This window comes from Salmo salar, chromosome 07, assembly GCF_965601325.2.
Source record: "Salmo salar chromosome 07, fSalSal1, whole genome shotgun sequence".
In the NCBI taxonomy this organism is placed as follows: domain Eukaryota; kingdom Metazoa; phylum Chordata; class Actinopteri; order Salmoniformes; family Salmonidae; genus Salmo; species Salmo salar.
The window spans coordinates 55,348,265-55,374,976 of NC_138297.1; the positions used below are offsets into that span (position 1 = coordinate 55,348,265).

General features: G+C 42.8%; 1 protein-coding gene and 1 non-coding gene across 4 annotated transcripts in view; one reads left to right on the forward strand and one right to left on the reverse strand.

The window, feature by feature from the left end:
• Positions 1-26,712, forward strand: part of anks1b (ankyrin repeat and sterile alpha motif domain containing 1B) — a 332,396-nt gene that overhangs the window by 136,949 nt on the left and 168,735 nt on the right. For all 3 annotated transcript variants that reach the window (XM_082977782.1, XM_082977781.1, XM_082977783.1), the window contains exons 11-12: positions 2,418-2,546; positions 23,689-23,842. In XM_082977782.1, coding sequence (XP_082833908.1) covers positions 2,418-2,546; positions 23,689-23,842 — 283 coding nt within the window. The remainder of the gene's footprint in view (positions 1-2,417; positions 2,547-23,688; positions 23,843-26,712) is intronic.
• trnaa-ugc (transfer RNA alanine (anticodon UGC)) lies at positions 3,744-3,819 on the reverse strand. The gene has a single exon. It is a non-coding gene; the product is annotated as a tRNA-Ala (tRNA).

Consider the following 26,712-nt stretch of genomic DNA (forward strand, 5'->3'; position numbering starts at 1 on the left):
CTTGGTGGCCTATCGTTTATGTACTGTAAGGGACGTCTGTCCTGTTGTGTCTACAACTTGAATGTCTCTTCCATGACAATTCCGTGATTGTCACGTGTGATTGTAAGATGACCATTGACAACACAGTCAAGCCCACACTACCTTAATAGTAGCACACAACAAACCAGCTTTTTCCCCACTAAACATAGTATTTTGTGGTGTCAGGGAGTCCCACTACTCTACCCCCAGGCTTCCAACGGGCCTAGCTCTGACAAATCACCTCTACCATTCAACAGAGAACAAGAAATATTCATTAGATAGCACATGCTAATATTATTCCACCAAATGAGTATATCATCATTCAACTGAGCAGACCTGGTAGGACCTGGCTGCCTGGGTCCATGTTGAAGCCTGTGTCCCTAATGGAACCCTTTCTGGCAGTCTTTATGGCACCCTTTCTAGATCAAAGTAGTGCCCTAGTATGTAGGGAATAGGGTCCAATTTGGGACACGGAAAAAATAATAATGGTATCAGTGTTAAGGCCAAGACAGAGAGAGAGAGACAGAGAGAGAGAGACAGAGAGAGAGAGACAGAGAGAGAGAGAGAGAGAGAGAGAGAGAGAGAGAATTATCGTGTGTTTTGTAGAATGTCTATTGCATTTTGTTTAGTCTTTTCGCAATCTCATAAGACTGGTGACCTTCTGGTTCTTCCATTTATTTTCTACAGAAATTTCTCTCCCTCTCCTCTTTACTCCATCTGCCCCTCTCTATCATTCTTTTTCTCTCTCTGTTCCTGTCTTGCTCTTTCTCTATTTCCCCTGCCTCTCAATCTCACTGGGACCTTGGGCTTTCCCTCTGCATCATTTGGGTCACTGGTATTATTAGGAGACAATACCCCTTTCACAAGACCCATCTAAACATATATCCTCTTGGCAATACAGACCCTGTAAAAAGGGCATATTGTGTGTGTTAGTGTGCACGTGTGTGTATTATTTGTTTGTTAGGATCCCCAGTAGCTTTTGCAGAAGCAGTTGCTGCTCTTCCAGGGGTCCACTAAAACACTAAACATTACAAAGTAACAAAACACTGATAGACAAGGAAAGTCACACACATTTTAAATACAATTATATACAAACAATGCAACAAAAATAATGTGCAAATAATTTGTTAAAATAGAGAAGAGTAACGGCCCAAGGCAACTGCCCTGAGGGATACCTCATTGTAGATATCTGATGTTAAAGAAGATTCCATTGAAGAACACTCTGGGTTCTATTGGATAAATAACTCTCCAACCATGTGTTGCCAGGTGATGTAAAGCCATACCAAGTGCGTTTTTTTCAATATAGTATGATCAATAACATCAAAGACTGCACTGAAATCTAACAATACAGCTCCAACTATCATCTTATTATATATTTATTTTAACCAATCATCAGTCATCTGAGTCAGTGCAGTACAAGTTGAGTGTCCTTCTCTATATGCATGCTGAAAGTCAGTAGTTAACTTGCTCTCTGAAAAATAGCCTTGTATTTGTTCGAACACAATTATCTCCATCAGTTTACTAAAAATAGGCAGCAAACTGATTGGGCGGCTGTTAGCGCCAGGAAAGGGTGCTTTACTATTTTTAGGCAGTGGAATTACTTTAGCTTCCTTCCACACCTGTGGGGACACACACTCCTTTAGGCTTTGGTTAAAGATCTAGCCAATAGGGGTGGTGATACAGTCTGCTGCCATTCAATAGTTTACCATCAAGGTTGTCTATACCTGGAGGCTTATCATTATTGATGGATAAAACTTTTTCCACCTCTCCCACACTAACTTGACCGAATTGAAAACAGCAATTCTTCTCTTTCATTATTCAATATTTTATACCAAAATATGATGGTTCACTGTTCAATGTTGTCATTTCACTTCTGAGTTTTTCCATTACTAGTGAAAATAGTAATTGAAATGATTGGCAATACCGAAAGGTTTTGTTATGAATGGCCCATCGACTTCAATGAATGATGGAGATGAATTGGGTTTTTGGTAATTTATCTTTGTTTGGTAATACTTTCTTATTTTTGTTTAGTTTAGTCTCAACATTTCTCAATTTACATTATGTCGACCAATCAGCAGAGCAGCCTGACTTGTTTGCCACCCTTTTTAATAATTTCTTTGAAACATAAAATGTTTCAGTTCGTCATCAATCCAGGAGGCTCTAACAGTTCCCACCGTAAGTTTCTTAACAGGTGCATGCTTGTCAACAATTTGCGTGAATCATTTTCAAGACTTCCAGTTCTGCATCCGGATTCACTTCCTCATACACATCAGACCAACACACTTTTTACATCTTTAATATGGTATTGTGTTTCTCTGTAGTGACCTGGAGTAGGTCTGTGTGAGATTCTGTGTGTGTGTGTGTTTTAAATGAACAGTGTGTATTGTATCTCTCTGCAGCGGCCCACTCCGCCACTTCCCCCGGCCCAGGAGGAAGAGGAGGAGGAGAGCTGTGGCCCCGCTGGGTTCTGGGAGGCCCTCACACCCTGCAATGGTTGTCACAACCTGGGCTTCTCCAGCCTGTCACAGGTACGCACACACACACACCTCCCCTTTCACTTGTATTCCTACATAGCCTCTTCCTCCTGTCGTTAATACAACTGATAACCGTTGTTATGGAGTGCCAGTATACTCTGCTATAATTGCCCTGTCTCAGTCATAAGTCACTCTAATGGCCTGTTTCCCAGTTTGCATGGCTTGTTGTCTCTGAAACCCTCAGTTAATATACGTCACCCAGCAGAATGCAGCTCTGCTGGGCCATGTAGCAATATGTTTATGTATTTCCATGACTAATAGAGCTCAGTGGATGTCGTCTTCCGTTTTGCGCTTGGTGTGTATTTGTCGTTGTGTTTCTGTGAGAACCGCATAGTATCTCTCTCGACCACTATCTATCTTTCTGACTGACTATCTATCTTTCTGACTGACTATCTATCTATCTTTCTGACTGACTATCTATCTCTCTTTCTGACTGACTATCTATCTTTCTGTCTATCTATCTTTCTGACTATCTTTCTGACTATCTTTCTGACTATCTATCTCTCTGACTATCTATCTCTCTGACTATCTATCTATCTCTCTGACTATCTTTCTCACTATCTACAGTTGAAGTCGGAAGTTTACATACACCTTAGCCAAATACATTTAAACTCGGTTTTTCACAATTCCTGACATTTAATCCTAGTAAAAATTCCCTGTCTTAGGTCAGTTAGGATCACCACTTTATTTTAATAATGTGAAATGTCAGAATAATAACAGAGAGCATGATTTATTTCAGCTTTTATTTCTTTCATCTCATTCCTGGTCGGTCAGAAGTTTACATACTCAATTAGTATTTGGTAGTATTGCCTTTAAATTGTTTAACTTGGGTCAAACTTTTTGGGTAGCCTTCCACAAGCTTCCCACAATAAGTTGGGTGAATTTTGGCCCATTCCTCCTGACGGAAATGGTGTAACTGAGTCAGGTTTGGAGGACTCCATGCTCACACATGCTTTTTCAGTTCTCCCCACAAATCTTCTATGGGATTGAGGTCAGGGCTTTGTGATGGCCACTCCACTACCTTGACTTTGTTGTCCTTAAGCCATTTTGCCACAACTTTGGAAGTACATTTACATTTACATTTTAGTCATTTAGCAGACGCTCTTATCCAGAGCGACTTACAGTAGTGAATGCATACATTTAATTTCATACATTTTTTTTTTTATTTTTATTTTTATTTTTTTCTGTGCTGGCCCCCCGTGGGAATCGAACCCACAACCTTGGCGTTGCAAACACCATGCTCTACCAACTGAGCTACAGGGAAGGCTTGGGGCCATTGTTCATTTGGAAGACCCATTTGCGACCAAGCTTTAACTTCCTGACTGATGTCTTGAGATGTTGCTTCAATATGTCCACATCATTTTCCTTCCTCTTGATGCCATCTATTTTGTGAAGTGCACCAGTCCCTCCTGCAGCAAAGTACCCCCACAACATGATGCTGCCACCCCCGTGCTTCACGGTTGGAATGATGTTCTTCGGCTTGCAAGCCTCCCCTTTTTCCTCCGAACATAACGATGGTCATTATGGCCAAACAGTTCTATTTTGTTTCATCAGACCAGAGGACATTTCCCCAAAAAGTAGAATCTTTATCCCCATGTGCAGTTGCAAACCGTAGTCTGGCTTTTTATGGCGGTTTTGGAGCAGTGGCTTCTTTGCTGAGCGGCCTTTCAGGTTATGTCGATATAGGACTAGTTTTACTGTGGATATAGATACTTTTGTACCGGTTTCCTCCAGCATCTTCACAAGGTCCTTTGCTGTTTTTCTGGGATTGATTTGCATTTTTTGCATCAAAGTACGTTCATCTCTAGGAGACAGAACACGTCTCCTTCCTGAGTGGTATGATGGCTGCGTGGTCCCATGGTGTTTATACTTGCGCACTATTGTTTGTACAGATGAACGTGGTACCTTCAGGCGTTTGGAAATTGCTCCCAAGGATGAACCAGACTTGTGGAAGTCTACAATTTCTGAGGTCTTGGCTGATTTCTTTTGATTTTCCCATGATGTCAAGCAAAGAGGCACTGAGTTTGAAGGTAGACCTTGAAATACATCCACAGGTACACCTCAAAATTGACTCAAATTATGTCAATTAGCCTATCAGAAGCTTCTAAAGCCATGACATCATTTTCTGGAATTTTCCAAGCTGTTTAAAGGCACAGTCAACTTAGTGTATGTAAACTTCTGACCCACTGGAATTGTGATACAGTGAATTATAAGTGAAATAATCTGTCTGTAAACAACTGTTGGAAAAATTACTTGTGTCTTGCACAAAGTAGATGTCCTAACCGACTTGCCAAAACTATAGTTTGTTAACAAGAAATGTGTGGAGTGGTTGAAAAAATAGTTTTAATGACTCCAACATAAGTGTATGTAAACTTCTGACTTCAACTGTATCTTTCTTACTATTTTTCTGAATATCTTTTCCTCTCTTCATTTAGTTTCTCTCTCTCTCTTTTTCTCTCCCTTAATTTTTCTCTTTCTCTTGTTGTCTCCACAACGGGAAGATCATCAGTATCCATTCTCCCAGCTCTTTCCCCTCCCTCTCCCCTCCTGTCATCCCCTCTTTCCCCTCCCCCTCCTGTCTCCCCCCTCTGTCCTCCCTCTCCCCCTCTCTGTCCTCCCTCTCTCCCCCCTCTTCCCTCCTGTGTCTGGCCCACAGCCTGGCTAGATTTAACTATCTATCATCACCTGGGCCTCTGTGTGGTGGGGGATGATGGGCCTGGGATGGAGTCCCTGACCGATTAGCAGGGTCCACTTTTGGGATTTTGTGTGTGTGTGTACATTTTGTTCTCAACTAGCCTCATTTTGGTTTCAACTAGCCCAAAATTCTCCCCACACCTGCTCTCCCTGTCCCCAAGGCAATCAGCTCCCTCCTGATTGGTTTGTCACGGTGGCCTCTCAACAAGGAAATAATATTACTTATAACAGGATGCTTCAACTAGTTCTGGAACTTTCAAAGTGTTTGTTCAACCAATCAACTACTCAACACAATCTTCACAAAATATCCATCTGTATTGTTTAATTTGTTAAATTATTGTAAGTAAGAATGCTTTTTCTGCGCCAATGTCCACCACCAAAGCAGACTTACTCCACACCTCCTCAATCTCCCTCCCTTTTTCTCTCCTCCTTCACTCCATCTGTTCTTCTCTCCTTCCTCCTCTCATCCGTCCGGTTTGTCAGATTGTCAGAGTGATGGCAGTCCCACTGGGCTCTGTTCTCTTCCTCTTTTTAAGTGGTGAAATGTCTCTCTCTCGCTTTCCACTCGGTTTCACTTCTTCGCTTTTTCTCCACAACTTTCTTTCCCTTTGGCCTCACCCCCATCTCTCTCTCTCCTTCCCTACATCAGCCCACATCTCTCTCTCTTCTTCCCTACATCAGCCCACATCTCTCTCTCTCTCCTTCCCTACATCAGCCCACATCTCTTTCTCCACATTTCTCTCTCACTGTCTGACAGAAGTGTGTTAAGCGCTGTATCGATCGCCGTGGTAGCGAGGTCTCAGCTGTCACTCAAGCTGTCAGTCAGAGAGACGGACTGTACTCTGATGTGTGCTGCAGAGGGTTACTGTAAAAGGCTGGAGAGAGAGAGAGAGAGAGAGAGGAGAGAGAGAGAGAGAGAGAGAGAGAGAGAGCATTTAGTTGTAACCACAGAAGCAACCCCAAGACATCATCAAACGTCTTTCATTGCCACAATTCCTATATATATGTCGCATGTCTTGCATTTGTGTGTTTGAGCGGAGGGGGTTCCATCTCTCTCTCTCGTCACACAGACGTGGATCCTCTATCCTCTCCATGTGAACGCAGACTGATGCCATGACAACCAAGGACCACTTTAGGTGGGTGTGTTTGGTAAAGCGGTGCGGGGTTCCTTCAGCTGAAAGTACGACTTCTTAGAGGAAAAGAAGCATTAACTTTTTCACTGTGGAGCCCCTGCAGAGAGAACGACGGAGAGAGAGATGGGGGGAGGGAGAGAGGGAGTGGGAGAGAGGGAAGGCAAAGGGTTCACACGGTTGCTAGGCAACACAGAAATTCATAAAGTAGCAGGCGTGGGATATCCGCCCACTACAACCATTGACAAATCTGTACCAGATCAGGTCAGGTGCGTCAGAGCACTGCGCAATATCAGACACACACGCATACGAAAACACACACCCACACACATACGCACGGCTGCACGGCTGTACGCACGCAAATTGGGCCTAGTGCTCCCGGGTGGTGCAGCGGTCCAAGGCACTGCATCACAGTGCTAGAGACGTCACTACAGACACCCTAGTTCAAATCCAGGCTGTATCACAACCGGCCGTGATTGGGAGTCCCATAGGGCGGTGCACAATTGGTCCGGCGTTGTCTGGGTTGGACCATTGCAGGCCGTCATTGTAACTTGTCTAGTTAAATAAAGGTTCAATTCAACAACAACAAAAGCCAGTGCAGGTTGGGAGAATCCAGGGTAAATGAATGGAGCTGGAAGAGTGTCCAATGCTGCAGCCATAGTAAGCTGTAGTGACCTTGTCACGCCCAGCCATCCTCTCGTCATCTCGCTAGAACATTCTGCTGACATTGTCAGGCGCTACCCTTGGGAGTCTTAGAACCGCTGGGAGTGTGTGTGTGTTGCCCTCAGGGTTGCAGATAACTGTGTCCTCGAGGGGAAAAGAACAGAGGTTCTGGAGGTCTGATAAAAGAGAGTCTTGGGGAACAGAGGATGAGGAAGAAGTGGGGTCAGATGTTTGAGTTTCATATCAGTCATAACCAAGATCAACTATAACTTTCCACTTTGTTCTTATACAGACTTTAATACACTTTAATATTTTTCATATGTGATTGTTATTTAAAACTTCTTTGGGATAGGAGGCAGTATTTTCACGGCCGGATAAAAAACGTACCCGATTTAATCTGGTTACTACTCCTGCCCAGAAACTAGAATATGCATATAATTAGTAGATTTGGATAGAAAACACTCCAAAGTTTCTAAAACTGTTTGAATGGTGTCTGTGAGTATAACAGAACTCATATGGCAGGCCAAAACCTGAGAAGATTCCATACAGGAAGTGCCCTGTCTGACAATTTGTTGTCCTTCTGTTGCATCTCTATCGACATTACAGCATCTGTGCTGTACTGTGACACTTTCTAAGGCTTCCATTGGCTCTCTAAAGCCACCAGAAAGTGGAATGGGGTGTCTGCTGTCTCTGGGCAAAGTACAGCAGCAGAGTTTTTAAGTGGTCAGCCTGGGGACAGTGAGACTGAGATGCGCGTTTATGAGACTAATCAATTTTTTTCTTTCAGCCTTTGAATGAAAACAACGTTGCCCGGTTGGAATATTATTGCTATTTTATGAGAAAAATAGCATAAAAATTGATTTAACTTCTCTAGGGCCAGTGGGACGATTTCGTCCCACCTACGTAACAGCCAGTGGAATCCCGTGGCGCGTTATTCAAATACCTTAGAAATGCTATTACTTCAATTTCTCAAACATATTACTATTTTACACCATTTTAAAGACAAGACTCTCGTTAATCTAACCACACTGTCCGATTTGAAAAAGGCTTTACAACGAAAGCAAAACATTAGATTATGTCAGCAGAGTACCCAGCCAGAAATAATCAGACACCCATTTTTCAAGCTAGCATATAATGTCACATAAACCCAAACCACAGCTAAATGCAGCACTAACCTTTGATGATCTTCATCAGATGACAATCTTAGGACATTATGTTATACAATACATAAATGTTTTGTTCAATCAAGTTCATATTTATATCAAAAACCAGCTTTTTACATTAGCATGTGACGTTCAGAACTAGCATAATTTACTAAATTACTCACGATAAACGTTCACAAAAAACATAATTATTTTAAGAATTATAGATACAGAACTCCTCTATGCACTCGCTATGTCCGATTTTAAAATAGCTTTTCGGTGAAAGCACATTTTGCAATATTTTAAGTATATAGCCCGGCATCACAGGGCTAGCTATTTAGACACCCACCAAGTTTAGCCCTCACCAAAGTCAGATTTACTATAAGAAAAATGTTATTACATTTGCTGTTTTTCGTCAGAATGCACTCCCAGGACTTCTACTTCAATAACAAATGTTGGTTTGGTTCAAAATAATCCATAGTTATATCCAAATAGCGGCGTTTTGTTTGTGCGTTCAAGACACTATCCGAAAGGGTAAAGAAGGGTGACGCACCCGACGCGTTTCGTGACCAAAAAATTCTAAATATTCCATTACCGTACTTCGAAGCATGTCAACCGCTGTTTAAAATCAATTTTTATGCCATTTTTCTCGTAAAAAAGCAATAATATTCCGACCGGGAATCTGTGTTTTAGTACAAAGAGAGAGAAAATAAAAACATGGGGTCGCCTCGTGCACGCGCCTCAGTCTCATTGTCCTCTGATAGACCACTTACCAAAGGCGCTAATGTTTTTCAGCCAGGGGCTGGAATTACATCATTCAGCTTTTTCCCGGGTTCTGAGAGCCTATGGGAGCCGTAGGAAGTGTCACGTTACAGCAAAGATCCTCAGTTTTCAATAAAGAGAGTCAAGAAGAACAAGAACTAGTCAGACAGGCCACTTCCTGTAAGGAATCTTCTCAGGTTTTTGCCTGCCATATGAGTTCTGTTATACTCACAGACACCATTCAAACAGTTTTCGAAACTTTAGGGTGTTTTCTATCCAAAGCCAATAATTATATGCATATTCTAGTTTCTGGGTAGTAGTAATAACCAGATTAAATCGGGTACGTTTTTTATCCGGCCGTGTAAATACTGCCCCCTAGCCCTAACAGGTTAACCTGTTGAGGACAGACGTTCCGCTAGCGGATTTCCGCCTGCAAAACCCCTAGCCAACAGCCAATGGCATCGCACGGCGCGAAATACAAAACCAACTAAATTACCACAATTCAATTTTCTCAAACAATCAACTATTTTACACCAATTTAAAGACAAGACTCTCCTTTATCTAACCACATTGTCCGATTTCAAAAAGGCTTTACAGCGAAAGCAAAACATTAGATTATGTTAGGAGAGTACATAGACACAAATAATCACACAGCCATTTTCCAAGCAAGCATATATGTCACATAAACCCAAACCACAGCTAAATGCAGCACTAACCTTTGATGATCTTCATCAGATGACACACCTAGGACATTATGTTATACAATACATGCATGTTTTGTTCAATCAAGTTCATATTTATATCAAAAACCAGCTTTTTACATTAGCATGTGATGTTCAGAACTAGCATACCCACTGAAAACTTCCGGTGAATTTACTAAATTACTCATGATAAACGTTGACAAAATACATAACAATTATTTTAAGAATTATAGATACAGAACTCCTTTATGCAATCGCTATGTCCGATTTTAAAATAGCTTTTCGGCGAAAGCACATTTTGCAATATTCTGAGTACATAGCTCGGCCATCACAGGCTAGCTAACTTGACACCCACCAAGTTTGGGACTCACTAAACTCAGAATTACTATTAGAAAAATTGGATTACCTTTGCTGTTCTTCGTCAGAATGAACTCCAAGGACTTCTACTTCAACAACAAATGTTGTTTTGATTCCAAATAATCCATAGTTAAATTCAAATACCTCCGTTTTGTTCGTGCTTTCAGGTCACTATCCGAAGGGTAACACGCGAGCGCATTTCGTGACAAAAAAGTTCAAAATATTCCATTACCGTACTTAGAAGCATGTCAAATGCTGTTTAAATTGATAATTGAGAAACATCCCCTGGATGTCTTGTGTGATGGTTTGCTCCATAGAACACACTGGTTGGAGTGTTCCAATGTGCTGATTCGAAACCCTAACTAGGTGAAACATGTGCCCTTGAGCAAGGCACTTATCCAGAGTGACTTACAGGAGTAATTAGGGTTAAGAGCATCTGCTAAGTGACTAACGTTACAATGTAAAAGTCATGTAAATGCAGTTGAAGGAAGGCTGTTCAGGAGGTATTGTGGGTCCCATGTGGCTCAGTTGGTAGAGCATGGCGCCTTCAATGCCAGGGTTGTGGGTTCGATTCCCACATTATGCACTCACTACTGTAAGTCTCTCTGGATAAGAGCGTCTGCTGAAGGACTCAAATGTAAAAAATGTAAGATGAGTGGAGATAAGTGTGCGTGTGTTTGTGTGTAATTACATTAATTCCTCATGGCTAATATTTATGGAGAATGCATTAAATATCAAATCAAGCTTTCAGACATGGAATGCAACACAATGAAAAAACGATGAAAATAAAAATATATTTACATTACAACAAACCTAAGAGGATAATTGTTTTATTTTTTAATAAAAATAAAACTGAACAACTAAAAAGCACCCTAAGGAAAAGCAAAGCTAAAAAGGTATGTTTTAAGATCTCTTTTAAATATGTCCAGTTTTGGCCCTCCTCAGGTTCTCTGGCAGACTATTCTAGATGCTGGGGGCATAGTAACTGCCTCTCCATGCCTCTTGGTCCTAGGCTTTGGGATAGTTAAAAGGCCAGTACCAAAGGACCTAAGTGACCTACTGGGTTCATAACTTAGAAGCATGTCTGGCATGTATTGAGGTGCGCAATCGTGGGTTGATTTCCAAACCAATATAAATGAATTCTAAAACTCACAGGCAGCCAGTGCAGAGACCTTAAAACCGGTGTAGTATGTCCTGTTGATGTGGTCTTGGTCAGTACCCGTGCTGCAGCATTCTGTATGTTTTGCAATTGACCAATGGCTTTCTTGGGTAGACCAGACAGAAGAGCATTACAGTAGTCAAGCCTGCTTGTAATAAAAGCATGGATGAGTCTCTCTGTAGCAGCCTTAGAGAGAAACGGCAACACCTTGACAATGTTCCTCAGGTGGTAAAAATATATTGGTCACATTCGTAGTGTTTGTTTAGAATATAAAATAACACCTCGTTTTTTTTCCTGGTGTTTTATCTGTATTGCCCTTGAATTAAAATGTGCCCCCAGATTTTCTCTCTGTGTTTTGGCTCCAACAATAAGTACCTTGTTCTAGTCTTGATTTAGTTGGAGGAAGTTGTGAGCCATCCAAGTATTTAAATCACTAATACAGTCTAACAAATGATCCGTAAAGCTAAAATCCTTTGCTGACACAGAAATATAAAGTTGTGTCTGCGTAGCAGTGAAAATCAATGCTGTGCTTTCTGATAACGCTGCCAAGGGGTAACATATATAAACTGAACAGTACCAGACCCAAAATCCAACGTTGTGGAACGCCACAACTCTCGACTGATTAAATAGGTCTTACAGGAGGTCCTAAAGGACAGAGAGCTGTTTGGCATCTGTGTTGGTTTTAAGATCATTTACCACTTTAACTAAGGCTGTCTCTGTGGTGTGGTGGGCCCGAATACCACATTGGATTAAACATTTTTTTGCCACTAATTATTTTTTTAAATTGCTGGTTGAAAACCAATTTCTCAAGGATTTTACTTAAGAATGGAAGGTTGGAGATTGGCTGAAAATTGCAGAGAGCTGAAGAATCTAGATTACTTTTCTTCAGAAGGGGTTTCACCATAGCAGTTTTTAGTGCAGTGGGGAAAGTGCCTGTGAAGTGATTAACAATTGCTTTCACGTCTTCACATATGCAATTAAAAACTGTTTTGAAGAAGGTGGTGGGGATAGGATAGAGAAGGCAGGTAGAAGGCTTAAGTTGTGATATCACTTTCCTGAGCACATCTGTGCCAACCAGGGAACATAAATCCATAGTGCATTTGCGTGGTATTCTAGGGCACATATCAAACTTCTCATCAGGTCTTGCTTGACTGATAATAAACATTAGGCTGAGTATCTCTAAAATATGCCGCAAACTCATCACATTTAGATGTAGAGGAAAGTTCACATAGGTTTGCGAGGGTAGGATTTATTAGGCCATCAATAGTTGAGAAGAGCACTGTTGAATTATTCAGATTAATAGTGATCAAGTTAATTGCCTTGTTATACATGCCAAGTTCCTCTCACGGAATATCATAAAGGACCTGCAACTTTGACTTTCTCCGCTTCCGCTCAATTAAATGGGTTAGTTTCCTCCCTCATCTCTGTTTGGATGTGGCCTTTTTCAGCTTTACTGGAGCTATGGCATCAATGGTTGCCTTTAATTTGCTATTAAAGTTATTAACTAAATCACAAGAAGAAGGCAGAATAGGTGGTGGAGTATTGTTCATACACTCAATAACATCTGTATCAACGTCAGAGTTAAGATGGCATTTCTTAATAATGCGTTCAGTATTACACTGCACTATGGGCAACAAGGTAGTAAAAAATATGGAGTGGTGATCAGATAAAGCAGCATCAACAATAGAGGACATGTCAATAGAAAGCCCCTTGGTAATAACCAGGTCCAGAGTATGGTCGCGGTTATGGGTGAGCCCGGTAACATGTTAGATAAAGTCCATAGAGTTCAAAAGATGAATACATTCAATGGCCTTGGCATCAGTCTCTTTGTCAACATGAATATTAAAATTGCCCAACACAATAGAAAATAGTTCAGAGAAATCAGTAAAGAAAGTGGGGCAGTACTTTTGTGGCCTATACAGGTAACTGATGCAAGTAGTAGAATCAGATTTAAAAAACACGTCAAAATACACCTAATGGAACAACGGGGACTGTGAAGAGACACACACACACACAGGAACAGCTCGGGCAGGTAGCCTAGTGGTTAGAGCGTTGGGCCAGTAACCGAAAGGTTGCTAGATCGAATCCCCGAGCTGACAAGGTAAAAATCAGTCCTTCTGCCCCTGAACAAGGCAGTAAACCCACTGTTCCTAGGCCGTCATTGTAAATAAGAATTTGTTCTTAACTGACTTGCCTAGTTAAATAAAGGTTAAATAAAAATAAATGACCAGCCATTTCTATAGGAATTGATATGGTTTCCAAGTCCTCTGTTGTTTATTCTGACAGGAAGGACTGGAGCACAACCAGACCCTGTCTGTCAGTCTCTGAAACAGTTTGATGTTGCTGGGACTGGAGCACAACCAGACCCTGTCTGTCAGTCTCTGAAACAGTTTGATGTTGCTGGGACTGGAGCACTACCAGACCCTGTCTGTCAGTCTCTGAAACAGTTTGATGTTGCTGGGACTGGAGCACAACCAGACCCTGTCTGTCAGTCTCTGAAACAGTTTGATGTTGCTGGGACTGGAGCACTACCAGACCCTGTCTGTCAGTCTCTGAAACATTTTGATGTTGCTGGGACTGGAGCACTACCAGACCCTGTCTGTCAGTTTCTGAAACAGTTTGATGTTGCTGGGACTGGAGCACTACCAGACCCTGTCTGTCAGTCTCTGAAACAGTTTGATGTTGCTGGGACTGGAGCACTACCAGACCCTGTCTGTCAGTCACTAAAACAGTTTGATGTTGCTTGGACTGGAGCACTACCAGACCCTGTCTGTCAGTCTCTGAAACAGTTTGATGTTGCTGGGACTGGAGCACTACCAGACCCTGTCTGTCAGTCTCTGAAACAGTTTGATGTTGCTGGGACTGGAGCACTACCAGATCCTGTCTGTCAGTCTCTGAAACATTTTGATGTTGCTGGGACTGGAGCACTACCAGACCCTGTCTGTCAGTCTCTGAAACAGTTTGATGTTGCTGGGACTGGAGCACTACCAGACCCTGTCTGTCAGTCTCTGAAACAGTTTGATGTTGCTGGGACTGGAGCACTACCAGACCCTGCCTGTCAGTCTCTGAAACAGTTTGATGTTGCTGGGACTGGAGCACTACCAGACCCTGTCTGTCAGTCTCTGAAACAGTTTGATGTTGCTGGAAATAATCCTGGAACTCCTGTGGTTAGACTGAATCCCGTCTCTTTTAAAAAGTGCTGGTTGCTCCCACAGCAAATCAAATTTGTCACAAAAGGAGACATTCCTGTTTCTTCAGGTACTCATTCAGGGCAAAGAGTCGGCTGGAACGTTCCCAACCCCTTCGGTAGCACGGGAGGGGGCCAGAGATGATCATTATCTTCCCTGTGGTAGCGAGGGTCTTCAACATTGTTTGTAGTCCTCCCTCAGTTCCTCATATTGCTTAAAACGAAGGTCGTTAAAACCTACCTGAATGATGATGGTGTCAATATTGGAGTAGTTGGCCAGAACTGTGGGCAGGAGAGAGTTGTTGTCATGGACACGGGCTCCTGGGTAGCAGTGGACCTTGGTTGGGCACAGACCGTAGGCAGGCCAAAATCTCTCACCACCGAGCTGCCCACAATAATGGTGGTCGTGATGGAATCCGATGGGAAAACGACCTGCTGAACTGTGGTGGCGTGGGGGGCTGTTGGTATACACCCAGGATCCATGCTGACTCCTGGGGCTGGTAGGTCCGTCTCAAACGGGGCAAAGCTGTTTACAAGCTGAATCCGATCTTCTCGGATAGATGTGTGGCCAGAATGCCTCCCCGATCTCCTACGCCTTGCGAGTGTCCGGTCTCCCATGGGCCATGGAGTTGAGCTTAGCATCTGTCCGTTGGATTGGGACGGATCAACGCTGCCCGACACATCGACATGGTCAAGACTTATTGACATATTGATACAACAGTGGCTAAGATGGGGAGAAGTCTGTCCGTAATAAAGTGCTGCTCTGCCTTCTTAACAACAATATCAACAAGGCAGGTCCAACAGGCCCTAGTTTGGTCGACCTGGACTACTGTTCAATCGTGTGGTCAGGTGACACAAAGAGGGACTTAGGAAAATTACAATTGGCTCAGAACAGGGCAGCACGGCTGGACCTTAAAAGTACACAGGGAGCTAACATTAATGATATGCATGTCAATCTCTCATGGCTCAAAGTGGAGGAGAGATTGACTTCATCACTACTTGTTTTTGTAAGAGATGTTGACAAGCTGAATGTACCGAGGTGTCTGTTTTAAACTACTAGCATACAGCTCGGACACCCATGCATACCCCACAAGACATGACACAAGGTCTCTTTACAGTCCCCAAGTCCAGAACAGACTATGGGAGGTGCCCAGTGTAACCGATGTGAAATGGCTAGTTAGTTAGCGGTGGTGCGCGCTAATAGCATTTCAATCAGTGACGTCACTCGCTCTGAGACTTGAAGTAGGGTTTCCCCTTGCGTTGCAAGGGCCGCGGCTTTTGTGGCGCGATGGGTAACGATGCTTCGTGGGGTGTCAGTTGTTGATGTGTGCAAGGGACGGAACCTACACTGTTACACCAGCACTACATAGAGCCATGACTACATGGAACTCTATTCCGCATCAGGTAACTGATGCAAGCAGTAGAATCCGATTTAAAAAACAGGTCAATATACACCTAATGGAACAGCGGGGACTGTGAAGAGACACACACAGGAACAGATACACGCATACACACACAAGTGCTTGCACATGCACTCTACACACACGTGCATTGTAATATGGTTGTATTGTGGTGTTATACATGTTGTATTGTAGATATGTAGTGGTGTAATAATGTTATATGATTTACTGTTTTATCTTTTCTTTAATAAGTGCCTTAATGTGTTTGGACCCCAGGAAGAGTAGCTGCTGCCTTTGCAACAGCTAATGGGATCCCTAATAAATACAAATACAGCTTTGCTATAGGATGCATTTAAAACTGAGATTAGGTTTGACTGCGTTACAACAAGGTCTGTGTACTTAGAAAGCAAGTTTCCTTTTCTCTCAGCCGAGCTAACAGCCAGAGGATCTCTTCCGTAAGATGCTTGATGGTGGTACATTTAGGGCAGACAAATCCCTGTCCATTTTCCAGTTCCACCTGATCTGCATCTTGTGGAAATCATCTTCCAGCTTTGGATAAAACCACTGGTGGGATAGCACTGCTACCGTTAGCTGCTAGTCATCATGAAAACGGAGCAGGCTAACTGCTACTTAGCAGGAATCCAGGACACAAACTGACAGGGTCGGCCTAAAGGCTGACCCCGTCATGGGACCAGTAGAAATACAAACTTTAGCTATTATTAAAAACGATTGAATGTAATCTATTTCATAAAAACACCTAACCGAGTGTAGACAAGACACTGTTTTGTTGAGCACTCTGATGACTTTTCATCAGAAATATGTGATTATGCTTTTTCAGCATAATCACATATTTTTGTGTGTGTGTGTGTGTGTGTGTGTGTGTGTGTGTCCACGCAGGTGGTTGTGTGTATGTGTGTGCTTATGAGCACACGTTTGTTTGTGTGTGTGTGTATGCATGCTTACCCATGTGTGTCATTACTCTCTCATAATCCATACGACCAACACAGTTAGTTTATGATTGTGTTACCGTCGCTAATGTTTATGTGCAACACTATTCATCTTCCCTGGCATTTCCATGTTAAATATTCATACATTAGCTAATACAGTTAGCATGCGATTGGTTCCCACTGGCTACCCAGTCCTTCTAGTCAAGTCAGCATTTTCTCACAACTCACTGTCTACTGCTAAAGTTCAGTCTCGGCTGGCGTTGCTAATGTTGGCTATGATGCTATTAGATGACGCAATACAGTATTAGCCTATGGGGGTTCTACTTTGCAACTAATGTTCATCAGTAATATGCAATTAACTCCAGATAAGTACGCTAAGTTTAAATGTGCAGCACACCGTTTCCAAGATATCCTTCTAGATACTGTACAGTGCCTATAGAAAGTCTACACCTCCATTTTGTTGCATTACAAAGTGGGATTGAAATAGATTTAATAGCAATTTTTTGTCATTGATCTACACAAAATACTCCATAACAAAGTGAAAAGTAAATATATATATAATTTTTTATTTTTTGGGGTTTTACAAGTTAATAAAACTTAAAGAAATAAAATATAGTTGTTGCATAATTACTCTCCCCCTTTGTTTAGGCAAGCCTAAATTAGTTCAGAAGTCAGATTTGGTTTAACAAATCACATGATAAATTATATGGCCTCACTCTGTGTGAAATAATAGTGATTGACATGTTTTTTGAATGACTACCCCCCTTCTTTTGTCCCCCATACATACAACATAAGTAAGTTAAATGGCTGTGATAGGAGAAAATAAACATATTATGCATATCCAGTCTTCTTTAGTGCACTTATTCAAAGTCCCAAGCCATTGTACAAGAAGTCCACTTAGCTTCAAGGCAGTATTCAAGGGCGTTGTAGTTTATTATGGTTAATGTCATCTCTCCTTTAAATTATACCTATTTAAATGTTGTGGTTTTGGGGTGACAGCAGTGAAAGTGGCATGTTTGGGAACTCTCTCTTTTCTCTAACCCATCTCTCCTTTCTCTAACCCATCTCTCCTTTCTCTAACCCATCTCTCCTCTCCTAGGCATCCCTGTCTACCTATCTCTCTGCCTCTCTCTCTCTCTCTCTCTCTCTCTCTCTCTCTCTCTCTCTCTCTGGTATGATTTAACAGTTGGACCATACAGCCACTCTACAAAGGTCATAAATCCTCTTCCTCTCCACAGAGAGAGGGAGGCCCCTACCACACATACTAAGGGTCCCCACTGCGTCATATATACTTTATGGTCCCTCCTAGAGAGTCATACTGACTGAGTCACCCCAGGCCTTCATAACCAGCTAATATACAACTTGTCATATTTTATGATTCAGCTCTGTTCCTCACAAGTGGTAAGGAAGTTGCTGTGGAATCCAAGTGGAGGCAGAAATCATCTCCTTGGAAAGTGGCATTTCTGCAGTATATAATCTGCATCACATGATTATAGGAATGGCCGCTGGATACTGGTGCTTGGTGTCATCGGAGGGCTGAAGAACAAGTTAGAGACCTACACTAGCTAAATGGGGACTGAGGAACAAGTTAGAGACCTACACTAGCTAAACGGGGACTGAAAAACAAGTTAGAGACCTACACTAGCTATACGAGGACTGAGGAACAAGTTAGAGACCTACACTAGCTAAACAAGGATTGAGGAACAAGTTAGAGAACTACACTAGCTAAACGAGGACTGAGGAACAAGTTAGAGACCTACACTAGCTAAACGAGGACTGAGGAACAAGTTAGAGACCTACACTAGCTAAACGAGGACTGAGGAACAAGTTAGAGACCTACACTATCTAAACGAGGACTGAAAAACAAGTTAGAGACCTACACTAGCTAAACGAGGACTGAGGAACAAGTTAGAGACCTACACTAGCTAAACAAGGACTGAGGAACAAGTTAGAGACCTACACTAGCTAAACGAGGACTGAAAAACAAGATAGAGACCTACACTAGCTAAACGAGGACTGAGGAACAAGTTAGAGACCTACACTAGCTAAACGAGGACTGAGGAACAAGTTAGAGACCTACACTAGCTAAACGAGGGAGTTGGCAGGTGGTTTTCTGTATAAAGTAATCTATCAATGCGAAATAATCGCTCCCCTAGTATCAGTAGATGCAAGAAAGGACACTAGCCTGGTCCCAGATCCGTTTGTGTTGTCTTATCTAGTTCAGAGTGATGAGAACCAATGATTTGATGTACACTGTGTCAGTCAATCCACAAGCAGATTTCAGATCAGTGTTAGTGTGAGTAGAACCTAATGTGCTCGTTGATCAGTGGTAAACATTTTCTTGGGTTCATTTTCTGTATCTCTTGAAGATTTCATTGCATCTCAAACTGTAATATCGAGATTTCGGCTGCAAGGCCTTTCTCAAGACCGAAATGAAAGGCGAACGTTCACGAGAAAAGTTGATCAGTTGGTTGGAGCACCTGCCTGAGGTTCTGATGAAGAGGCTGTCCTTGATGTTCTACTCTGGAGACTGCAGATGTTCTGTGCTCAGATGACTCAACTGGTTGCTATAGTTACGCCCTTGTTAATGAAGAGCAGGTGTGTACAGTATGTTACAGGAGTAATGAATGCCGATGTCATCACTGTGTCCAAATCAGGCAGTTCTATCCTGGGAAGAGCTACGGTGGAATGGATAATTACATGGTAATTATGATAACTCATCCTTATCGTTTTCACCATTGTCATCGTCGTTGTCATCACCATTACCATCATCATCATTTTTGCACTGAAGAAATGGAAATCAAATATAATCCCAATAGATCAATAGTCTTGATTCTTCATCCATACTCAGTCCTGAATAAGCCCTTACTCTCTAACAAAATGACCATATACCTGAGTGATATGGAGCACTCCCCATGGCTGTGTACCTTGTGGGCCCTGCTCTAGCAGTTTTCTCAAGTCCATGGGTTTAGTAATGATGCTCAGGGAAACTGTTTCTGGCACCGGCTCTACTCAGGGAGGCCATGTTGGGGAGGTGGAGTGATTTCCTGAAAGGAGAGGATTTCTCTGGGGTGAGCTCAGTAAGCTAATGCTGAGGTAACTGATTTCTCTAGGATTAGCTGTCCTCTGAGTAAAATACCATTCTTAGAGGCTGTCGCGCTCTCGCTCGCCCCCCCCCCCCTCTATCTCTCCCCCCTCTTGCTCTCACCCCCCCCCCCCCATTGTGTTGTGGGATGGTCTCAGAGGGACTATTGTCCGTTCCTCTACGATGGTTCCTGACCCCCTCCTCTAATCAAATATGAGGAAATTCCAATGAAGTACAGCGTCCTTCATATCTGCTGCAGTCTGAACTGCTTGGACTGTCTGTTAGGCAGGGATAGGGGAGTGAGGGAAAGAGGAGTGGGTTAATGAGCGAGAGAGAGATTGTTTGCACAGTGCTTAGGGGACGGAAACCAGGAGGAGTGGGATATGTGGAATGAGAGAGGGAGGAAGAGAGATTGAATGAAAAAAGTGGCTGTTCTGTTTTGCTCTTTATTGTTGTATTATTTTGGTCAAGAAATGAAAAAATAAGATGAACTTTTTGAAAAGAACCTGTAAGTCTGCAAGCACACACACAGAACACAACGGGTCAGAGTCACATGTCCTGCAGGATGGTAGCTCCAGGGACGTGACTGTAGTATCAACAGATTTCCTATTTGGGTTACCAGCCTGACACACACACACACACACACACACACACACACACACACACACACACACTGCTAAGAGACTGCTAATTAGTGGCCGGAGGAGGACTCTTTTTGTCTGTTCCCTTCCTGTGGCAGACACACAAGTTCCTCTGTGTCCTATCTCTCCACAGATAAAGAGAGGGAGAGCGAGGGAGGAGAGAGGGAGGAGAGAGGGAGAGAGAGGGAAAGAGAGGAAGTGTGTGTTTAAGACACCGTCTTGTTTGTGTTTGGACATGGAGCTCATTGCGTGAACCTACTCAACCTTCTCACCCCTTACACCAGGAAGTGGAGGTGGGATCAACTATTAACAGGTAACACAAACTGCCTTAGCACCTCTGAGTTGACTTGGTATGCAGATGGTGGTGTGGCGTCTCTGGTGCGCTGGCCTTTTACACACTTTCTGATTGAGTGGGAGCCTGGAGAGGTGGGGACTGGGGAGTGGGGGACTAAAGCGTCTGAGGTAGTAGAGAATGGCTCTCGCTTTGAGTTGAATGACTTTTACCTATTTAGATAGATAGGAGAACAAATAGAACAAAATTGTGTTTGAGAGAGAGACAGGGAGACTGAAAGAGAGGGAGGAAATCCCTGCTTCAAACCCACTGTAGCATACTTCCTTCCCTTCCTCTGAACCAGCCCTTTTCTCGAACTCATTTTCCACCTTCCTTTCCTCGGGATTCAGTAAAACTATTGTAGTTACTCTGAAGTAAGTTGGAGTGTATCCACTAGGCTTTCATCTGTTTCTCTCTCTTTCTCTGGTTCTCTCAGTTCATCGCTGCGTTGCTCTCGTCTGTTTTATTCTCTCCGTAGTAAGTTTGGAGTTCCTCCACTGCCGCTCTCCCTGAGATGGCTGGGTGGAAGGGAGATAGGGAGAGGAGGAGGGAGAGGCTGAGGTGCTGGTGTGTTCTTTATACAGGCAGACAAGTAAACTTCAGGGATGAAGAGAAAAAGAGAGAGAATAAAAAGCCAGAGAGTGGGTTATTGGTTTGTAGATTTATGCAAAAAAGTGTTTCAGAGAGAGCGAGAGAAAGACAGAGAGAGAACGTGAAATAAGAGCAGACAGAGCGGGAGAAAAGTGATGAAAGGGATATTGTGACAGGGAGGGAACATGATGTACATTAGGAAGTCAGAGAGGATAGAGAATGAGAAAAGAGAAAGAGGGTTTGATGTGGAGGATAAAGACAGAGGCATTCCTGTCTTCTCCCTCTGGACCACTGCATCCAGAGATGGGTTGCACAAAGAACCCAAGTTGTCTAATAAGCCCCAGAAGGGGAACCCATGATAGCGCCAGAGAAAGGCTGCGTCCCAATTGGCACCCTGTTTCCTTTATAGTGCACTACTTTTGACCAGGGCACATGCATTAGGGCTCCAGTCAAAAGTAGAGCACTATATAGGTAATAGGATGCCATTTGGGACACAGTCTCTCTTGGGTTCTTCATCTATCAGGAAATCCCAGTATAAAGGGTTTTGGCTGTAACTGTTAAGGGGACTCAATTCGCAGGGCCACAGTTTTTGTCTCTAGTTTTTTATGGAGTGTAATTACTTCTGATGACTGTAAGCATATTGAGGTGAAATGTTAACCCGTACCATACTATTACTGTGTGAAACCACGTGTGACTTCACCGGCTGGTACTTTACATGGGCTAGAGTAATGTGACTCATTCAATAGACCTGCTGGTCTTTTGTGTATGTGTGTGTGTGTGTGTGTGTGTGTGTGTGTGTGTGTGTGTGTGTGTGTGTGTGTGTGTGTGTGTGTGTGTGCGCGCAACACGTGTGTGTGTGTGTGTGTGCGCGCAACACGTGGGTGTGTGAGAAAAGGATCACACAGGCTGAAATTTTATAATAGCTAGTGTCATACGACACATTGAGTAGTGAACATGTGTGTGTGGTTGTGTGTCTGTGCAACACGTGTGTGTGTGAGAAAAGGAGCACACAGACTGAAGTTTTATATTAGCTAGTGTACTACGACACATTGAGTAGTGAACGTGTGTGTGTGTGTATACACGAGACAGATTATCTAGGGAGTGATCATTCAATCAAAGATGATGATTAATCTTCTCTGCATGCGTTCAGTGCGTGATTGATGGCCCAGTGGTGTCTGGGTAATGTAGTAGACAATGAGGTTGGAGAGGAGGGGTGAGTCGATAGGGTTCAGGGGAAATTAACACACCATGGGTGAGTCATGGACAACGCCACGCCCCCGTCGCCACGGCGGTACCACGGCAACCAAATATGGTGGGGTGACCTGGGCGACGTCTCAGTAATGATGATGGAGTGGTGCATTATGGGAAACACAGGCATCTATTGCCCATGTGTCTCTGGTGAGAAATGTCTGTCTTTCCTGCGCCCTCCATTGCTCACTGTTGTGTTTTCATTTGGCATGGGTGCACATATGCCATATAGACAGGGACATTTAGTTCCAAGGGTTTTTCTGTCAACCCGCTGGGTCTCAACCTTTTCATACTGTCACAGGAATAGAACAACATGAAACTGGTTGCACACAGGACATCAGCCATTTTGGCTCAGTTGCAATGGAGTCATGATCTCATGGTTTCTTCTATTTTGACTTGAAGGGAGCAACACGCTATTTTTCTCAGAAACCACGCTTGAGGCCGTCATGCTGTCTGGTTTTGCCCTATGTCATGTGACGGGCCGGAGGCCTCAGCGAGGGTGATGGTTATCTCCTCTCAGTAGTAGAGGGGGACCCTGGGATATGTGGTCTCCAGTCTTTCTACTATATCAACATCTGGTTACACAGGGTTATAAAGAAAGAGAGAAGAATAAAACATACTGTCACAGTTTTGCCTAATAGCTTATTATTTTGTTGCTAAATCTGTGTATTTCTGTGTATTTTCTATTTTCTCTGTCATTGCTTATTTTTTTGTTGCAAAATTGGGGTATTTTAGTGTATTTTTTTGTGTTTTCCTCTATCTGGTCGTGCCTGTGCATATTAAATCAATTGCAGTACAATCAAATTCTTAGATTCAGCAGGGGAGCAGGCCTGAACAGTGTTTAAATTGAACCGTGTCCTTGAGGTGGATGAGTTATGATGATGGGTTGTTTGTCTGATCTGATGGTACCAAGGGCAGTAAACAAACATTGTTGATCCAACGTTCAAGGTTATACATTGAACATTGGCCGTGCTTGTCAATGTACATACACACAAATATTCTGTCGTTTCCACACGTGAAACTACCCATGACATTCTCACCATGTTCCTCCCTCTCTCTCTCTCGCTCTCTCTTTCTCTCCCTCCCTCCCCCTATCAGGACTCGAAGCGCTCGGCGGAGATCGTACCATCACCCTCCCTTGACGTCTTCTTACCAGAGGATGAGGACAATCCGTATGAGTCCGTCACCACCGCCGTGACCCGCAAACCCTGCTCGCTGGACATCGGCCTCTTCAACGCCTGCCCCCTCAACGGTAAGGACACACCCAAACCACCTGTTCAACAACCTCTGTATACTACATTCACCTCCGTCACCGTTGTCAGTACCGTCACTGCTGTAGATTTTGAATATACACTACCGGTCAAAAGTTTTACAACACCTACTTATTCAAGGGTTCTTCTTTATTTGTACTGTTTTCTACATTGTGTAATAATAGTGAAGACATCAAAACTATGAAATAACATGTGGAATCATGTAGTAAACGAAAAAGTGTTAAACAAATCAAAATATATTTTATATTTGAGATTCTTCAAATAGCCACCCTTTGCCTTGATGACAGCTTTGCACACTCTAGGCATTCTCTCAACCAGCTTCATGAGGTAGTCACCTGGAATGCATTTCAATTAACAGGTGTGCCTTGTTAATTTGTTGAATTTCTTTACGTCTTAATGCATTTCAGCCAATCAGTTGTGTTGTGACAAGGTAGGGGTGGTATACAGAAGATAGCCCTGTTTGGTAAAAGACCAAGTCCATATTATTGCAAGAACAGCTCAAATAAGCAAAGTAAATGAGAGTCCATCATTACTTTAAGACATGAAGGTCAGTCAATACGGAAAATGTCAAGAACTTTGAAAGTTTCTTTAAGTGCAGTCGCAAAAACCATCAAGCACTATGATGAAACTGGCTCTCATGAGGACCGCCACAGGAATGGAAGACCCAGAGTTACCTCTGCTGCAGAGGATAAGTTCATTACTGTTAACAGCCTCAGAAATTGCAGCCCAAATAAATGCTTCATAGAGTTCCATATGTGGAATTTCATATTTTTGATGTCTTCACTATTATTCTACAATGTAGAAATAGTAAAAATAAAGAAAAACCCTGGAATGAGTAGGTGTGTCCAAACGTTTGACCGGTACTGTATATAATGAAGTAATAACAGGAACAACAATGGTCAGCTCCGTAACAACAGTCATCTCCGTTACCATTGGCCACACCGTCACAGTCGTAGATGTTGAAATTGTACAATAAAGCAAAACTCCTTTCAGTTCTAAGCCGTCACTGCCGAAGCCATCGCAGCACCGTGCCCAGGGTTCTCATTTTACTCTCTACCAATACCATGGTGGGCTACACCACGGGTTGTCCTGGCAACTGTGCCTCTACCACACTCCCAGTAAAAAGGTGGTGAGTCAGCGGTGGGTTGTCATGGTAACTGTGGTTGAATCACTCCTGGTGAGAGTTAGGCTGTTTGGTTGGTTGGTTTTTTGGTTGGACTTTGCTGTGTGATTGACTTCTAATGGGTAAAGGAAACTTACATGCAGTTGTATACATCTCTGGTGTGTGTGGAGCTTCTTCATGTCAGTCTACAAGGACAGTCACTCTGAGTCACTCCTTCACACACACACACAGACTTCAGAGGTGAGATTTCTCCAGGGGTCAGCTCAGGAGGAGTGCTAACTAAACTAATCAGAGGACGGCTGGGGGGAATCAGGGATTCCTGCATTTAGCCCAATCACTCAGATCTGTAATGGGACATGACTGGGAGCCACTCACACTCTCTCTTTTCTGGAGAGAGAAAAGAAACAAGAAGAGACAGAGAGAGAGAGTGTGAGAGAGACAAAAATGGAAGCGTATAAAGAGACAAAATTGGAAGCGTATAAAGCACATCAATATGTCTGGAATTGATTAGAGTTTTGATCAGCATGAAAATTCAAGCCTGATGCTACCTGGGCCTGATAAGCCATACATTAGACATTTTATGAGCCATACATTAAAGACATTTTATGAGCCATACATTAAAGACATTTTATGAGCCATACATTAAAGACATTTTATGAGCCATACATTACATTTTATGATCCCAAGCACCAAAAAACCCAAATGATTGTGCCGTTATCCAAGACATAGCCTTTGATATACATTATAAGCTACCACACATTTCGCACAACAGAAAAACAAAGCTAGCTACAGTGTATTCGGAAAGTACTCAGACCCCTTGGCTTTGTCCACATTTTGTTATGTTACAGCCTTATTCTAAAATGTATTACATTTGCAAATGTTTGCAAATGTATGAAACATAAAAAACAGAAATACCTTATTTACATAAGTATTCAGACACTTTGCTATGAGACTCGAAATTGAGCTCTGGTGCATCCTGTTTCCATTGATCATCCTTGAGATGTTTCTACAACTTCATTGTAGTCCACCTGTGGTAAATTAAATTGATTGGACATGATTTGGAAAGGCACATACCTGTCTATATAAAGGTCCCACAGTTGACAGTGCATGTCAGAGCATAAAAACCAAGCCATGAGGTCGAAGGAATTGTCGGTGGAGCTCAGAGACAGGATTGTGTCGAGGCACAGGTCTGGGGAAGGTTACCAAAACATTTCTGCAGCATTGAAGGTCCCAAAGAACACAGTGGCCTCCATCGTTCTTAAATTTAAGAAGTTTTGAACCACCAATTATCTTCCTAGAAATGGCCGCCCGGCCAAACTGACCAATTGGGGGAGAAGGGCCTTGGTCAGGGAGGTGACCAAGAACCCGATGGTCACTCTGACAGAGCTCCAGAGATCCTCTGTGGAGATGGTTGTCCTTCAGGAAGGTTCTCCCATCTCTGCAGCACTCCACCAATCAGGCCTTTTTGGTAGAGTGGCCAGACCAAAGCCACTCCTCAGTAAAAGGCACATGACAGCCCGCTTGGAGTTTGCCAAAAGGTACCTAAAGGACTTTCAGACCATGAGAAATTCTCTGGTCTGATGAAACCAAGATTGAACATGTTACTGTGTTACAGCCTGAATTCAAAATGTATTAAATATATCTTTTTTCACACCCAATGACAAAGTGAAAACATGTTTTGAAAATGAAATACAGATTTCCATAAGTATTCACACGCCTGAGTCACTA